The sequence below is a fragment of the Heterodontus francisci genome, chromosome 29 (genome assembly GCF_036365525.1).
Source record: "Heterodontus francisci isolate sHetFra1 chromosome 29, sHetFra1.hap1, whole genome shotgun sequence".
Classification (NCBI taxonomy): Eukaryota; Metazoa; Chordata; class Chondrichthyes; order Heterodontiformes; family Heterodontidae; genus Heterodontus; species Heterodontus francisci.
In genome coordinates, this window is record NC_090399.1 from 20,055,284 (window position 1) to 20,060,791 (window position 5,508).

A 5,508-nucleotide genomic window follows, 5' to 3' on the forward strand; every position below is an offset into this window, starting at 1 on the left:
TGTGGCTCCAGGTTTGACAGCAAGAGGGGATCGAATGGGGAGTCTTTGCTGAAGAGGTCGTAATTGAAGAGGGAGGACAGTTGGGATGTTAGGCATGGAGCAGGTCACAGGGATAGAAAGAGAGAATAGGCGGAAGTTCAGGGAGGGTGGCTAATCGGAACTTGGACAGCAATAATCGGCGTAGCTTTGCCGTTAGACCATTGTGTAAAACCTGTGGTACGGACTGCACCACTCGGGAAGAAGCTCTCCTGATTTAATTTTCCAACAAAGTCGAAATTACCCCACTTAGCTCTGCTGGTGTCAAAGGCATGAACGAGGGTTTGAACGTCTGATGCATTGACGAAAAGCTGGAGTTTGACAACATTAAGACGATGAAACTTGTCGGTCTATATTCACTTCTCGGTTCAACCGAAACCCAATGTCCCATGAACGCTGAGCTGCTGCAATCAAAAAGCAGCAACGGAGCAAGAGTCTCAGAGGCGAGGATTTTTTCAGTCTGAGATTGCACACTGTTTTTAATTCTCTGGGGATTGGGGAGTTCACGTTAATTGCTGGTTTATGAAGAGATGTAGTAACTTGTTTGTTTGAAAGCATCTAGCTAATGACACCGGTTCTGTGACCTCACTCTCTCACTGGACGATTGGCTCGTGTATAAATGAGGTTGTTTCAGTGCATTGCCTCGGATCAACCGCTCCTAGTTTTTGGAGAAAATGGGACGACAGGCACTTCCGATAGAAATGTTGTATCCGATTCTCGCAGTTATTGGCATTCCTGGTAAGTAATTCCAAACTATCCTGAAAGATTTAGTGCACCATTGCTAAACTGCATTATTATTTTCCCTGTGTGTTTTTGTTATTGTCGTTGTTGCCTTTGTGGCGGTAATTTGCATTAGCCAGGTGTTAAAGTCGAACAATCGATCGCTCGACCATTGATGAGTTCGTCCGATTTTCGTTCCCTTTGATGTTTATGTTAATGGCTCAGTCCTGTTCTATATCACTGGGCAGGCAGTCAATCCCTCCGCATTACAAAGTGAAAATGGACCCTGTGTCATTTGTACTGAGCTGTGGCTCTGTCGGTCGCAATCTCTGCTTTGAGTCGGATAATCTTGCGTTTCCCTCCCATTTCAGTGAGTTGAGTTCAGACTGTAAGCTGCCATTTCGGTGCAATATTGATGAAGTGATGCGATATTGTCGAATTATAGAATTGTTACTGCACAGAAGGAAACCATTCATCACGTCGTGTCCATGCCAGTTCTCAGCGAGTGCAGCACAGCTCATTCCATTCCCCTGTCTTTCCCCCCAGCCCAGCATTTTTCTCTTCAGATAAATATTCAATTCCCTTTTGAAAGCCACAATTCAATCTGCCTTCACCACACTCTCAGGCAGTGGATTCCAGATCCGAACCATTCACTGCGGAAGATAACTTTTCCTCCCCTTTGATTCTTTCACCAAACGCCTTAAATCGGTGTCCTCTGAAATTCGACCCTCCCGCCAATGGGAACAGTTTCTCTCTATCTATTCTATCCAGTCCCCTCATGATTTTGAATACCTCTCAATATTGCACCTCTCAAATCTCCTCTCAATTATCTCTTCTTTGAGCAGAATAGTCCCAACAGAGCAGTAAATGAAGTCCCTCATCCCCAGACCATTTTGTAAATATTTTCTGCACTCTCTTCAATGCTTTCACGTCCTTCCTAAAGTGTGGTGCCCAGAATTGTATAGAATACTCCAGCTGAGGCCGAGCCAGTGTTTTATAATGGCCCGACATTAACTTCCTTGCTTTTCTACTCTCTGCCACGATCTATAAAGCCCAGGATCCGTATTCCTTATTAACCAATTTCTCAACCTGCCCTGTCACCTTCAACGATTTGTGCTCATACACCCGTCCCCCACATCCCCGCCAGAACCTTCTGCTCCTGAACCTTCTTTAGAATTGTTTATCCATTATTTTATATTGCCTTTCCTCATTCTTAAAATCATCTTTTTATGAGACGTTAAAAAATAACTGATTTAATTTTAATAAAAATGCAGTACTGGTTCAGCTGGATACAATCGTCATACTGCTAAATGTTGAATTAAATCTCGAACTATTCACGTATGGGGTAATTTTCACTTTGTATTAACATCAATGCGCAAGAAAAATGGAAGGGCTGTAAAACACGGGGCCCATTTGATATCAATTGCTTTTGTTTTGCTTTGCACGGCAATGAAAGTTAAAAATGTTCCCAATGTTTCTATTTGCATAGAAAGGGAGATAAAACAGCATTAATCAGTAATAGGCAAGGAATGTTTATATGTTTTAACTGAATCGAACCGTAAAAAACTGATGGCAGTGGATACAACTCTGATTTTACCTGTCGCCCGATTCTCTTCTCTATTGAAGTCACTGTGAACAACATTGGGCGGAACGAGCATCCCATAGAATCCGTCAGCATCCGGCCCAGCAAGTTACTTCCAAATGGCTCCCATTAATGGTTTCATATTAGAATATCATAAAGTTACCGCAGGGAAAAAATGTCTGGCAAGAAGATGGGGAAGTTTGCTGCAGCTGCCACGTGACAATTTATTCCAATCCAGGTTAACTGTTAGCTATATTGTGCAATGGGTAATATTGAATTCTCCGCCCCTTGTTCATTCAGCCTGTTACTCTCTTCCAATGACTTCCATGGAAAAAAAATGGATGGCCAATTAGATACCGCTATTTGACCCGGTCACACATGGTTAAAATTACCCCCGGTTCCTCCACCCCACAACTCTCAGCCTTATGATGCTGAACACCAGATTTCCAACTTGCTGTCGGTGTACATCTCTGTTCAATGTTTTGTTAAATTTCCTGTTTTTGCATTTCTCCCAGCGAACCTGCTGTCAGTTTTGGTTCTTTTCCAAAGGAAATGCGGTCTTTCCAAAGGAATCACTCGTTATATGATGGCCATGGCCGTGGGAGACCTCATGGTCCTTATCTTTAATGTTATTGTGAACGAAATCATCAAGTATCATTTTCCAGATTCAGTGCTGAACTACACTTCCGCGTGTCGTTTTACTGTCTTCATGCAAGGGTTTAGCATTCAGCTCTCTATCTGGTTCACACTGTCGTTCACCTTTGACCGTTTTGTCGCAATTTGTTGCCAGAAATTGAAATCAAGATATTGCACCGAAAGGACAGCCACCACGGTTATAACGACCATGTGTGTGCTCAACATTTTGATCAATATTCCCATGCCTTTCCGCTATGAACCCGATTATACTCTCAACAATATACAGTGGGGCTGCCGCACCGTCACAGGATATTTTACTTCACCCGCATGGAAGATTCACCAATGGATTACCAATCTCTCAAATGCATTACTTCCAATTCCTTTGCTGCTGCTGTTGAACTCTCTCACCGTCAGGCACATTTTATTAGCCAGTAGAGCTCGCAAAGCCCTGAAGAGCAACAACAATGGAAAAACCGGCAGTGATCCCGAGATGAAGAACAGAAGAACATCCATCATTCTACTCTTTGCTATCTCGGGCACTTTTATTGTGTTGTCGGCCCCTATTACCGTAATACACATCTGTGTCGGTGTCACACAGACACTCGATTTCCAAGGTTCAAACTCACTTTATTTGGCAATTAGAATCACATTTCTGTTGATGTGCACCAGCTCCTGTACAAACACTTGTATTTATGCACTGACACAGAGGAGATTCAGAGCGGAGATCAAAAATATGGTGAAATATCCGTATTATCTCATTGTTAAATTATTTAAATAATTGTTGAATAAAGTAAGTGAAATCAAACTTCAATTAATTGCCTGGCATTTTCTTTGCAACTTTGCACAATGTCTTTTAAAGTTCTAAGGGCAACACATCCCACAGTTTGGAAGAGTCCACTTGATTTATAGATTCCAATAAGAATTTGAACAAGTTGAGGAGGCAGAGTCATCCCCTTCAGAATCTCTGGTTACGTTTGTTTATCCGGTTATTAATGTCCACGCACTTTGAATGCCGAATTGGAGGATGATGTGACATAGCAGAGCGCCTTGACAGGTTCAAATAATAAAGATCTTTCAACACACTGACATCCGAATTTGGAGCAGGAGTGGGCCAATCGTTCCTTCAAGCCTTCTCCGCCATTTGATAAGATCATGGCAGATCTGGTTATGGCCTCAAATTTCCTGTCTACCTGATGTAACGCTGACTCCCTTATCAATCAGGATTCTATCTAAAACAGCACCTCAAGAGTCAGATCACCATGAAATACAATGGGATATTGTGTTTGATGGCAGGTGTTATGGAATATATATATCGAGATTTAGTGGTGAATCTCTCCCAGACTTTTGTGAGACCAAACCCGCAGTATTTTGTGCTCTTTTGGACTCAACACTGTTGGCCAATTTGGATGTAATAGTGAGGACACAGCGTAGTAAACTCACTAGCAAGATGTCGGACATGAATAAATCCAAATATGAAAAATGAGTTCGTTCTCAATCAGAAGAGAAGAGATTTCAGGCTGAATTAATAGAGATGGTTGCAGTAATGAAAGCCTGGAGCAGAATAGATAGATGCAACGATTGATGGGTCTATCAGCAGTGAACATAGATCTTGAGAGTAAATGAAAGAGATTTAGGACAGAGAATAGAAGAAACTTTGTGACACCTAGAATTGTGAAGCTGTGACTTGGATTTTTGGAGTTATTGATTGAAGCAGAGACTGTGACAACTTTAACGGGTTTGATATGATGTTTAAAGACCAATGAATAAAGTAATATTGGAGCAGTGCGACCAGATATGATTAAAACTATTGCTTATGTAGATGACAAATACAGACATGGGTTGATCTGCCCCAACGACCTGCTTTCGTGTTGCAATTTCTATGAAATTCATTTTTTCGTGTGGTAATTGATTTGCTTTCTTCTGCTGGCAAGACTTCATGTCTGGCCAATTCCTTGCAGCCCTGAGGATGTGATGGCCAGCCTTCAATTTTACCTGCTGCTCTCCTTCTGATGGTGCAGCAGCGATGATGCCAGGAAGGGAATCCCAGGATACAGATACAGCGACCATGAACAAATTGTGACATATGTCTAAGCTAGAATGGTATGTGACTTACAAATGATGATGTTCCAATGACATTTTGTCCTTGTGCTTCTCGGTGGGAGAGGTTACAGGTGAGGAAGGTCCTGTCGAATTAAACTTGATGGCTTGCTGCAGTGCATCCGATAAACTGTATTTTCAGGAACCATCGTGTGTCAGCTGCAGAGGGAAGGACACTGAGCTCAGGGACATGGGCACTGATGAAGGGAACTGCTCTGTCCCGTATGAGATCGAGCTTCTTGAGTTATATAGTTCCTGCACCCATCCTGTCGATTGGTCTATATTCCCTCACACACCTGACTTGTGGCCTTTACTTGATGTTGAGGATTTGGAACGGGATCGGGGTGAAGGGAGAGGTGCGAGCGGATGTGTGCCACTCGGAGACGCCATGGTACTGATAGTTAGTTTGTAAAACAATATCAAATTGATGCAGTATG

General features: G+C 42.6%; 1 protein-coding gene across 1 annotated transcript; it reads left to right on the forward strand.

Moving 5' to 3' along the window:
* The first annotated feature begins 710 nt into the window (after positions 1–710).
* LOC137345958 (probable G-protein coupled receptor 139) lies at positions 711–3,752 on the forward strand. Its single transcript, XM_068009216.1, has 2 exons — positions 711–778; positions 2,888–3,752. The coding sequence occupies exons 1-2, from the start codon at positions 711–713 to the stop codon at positions 3,750–3,752; spliced, it is 933 nt and encodes a 310-aa protein (XP_067865317.1).
* Positions 3,753–5,508: the final 1,756 nt, after the last annotated feature.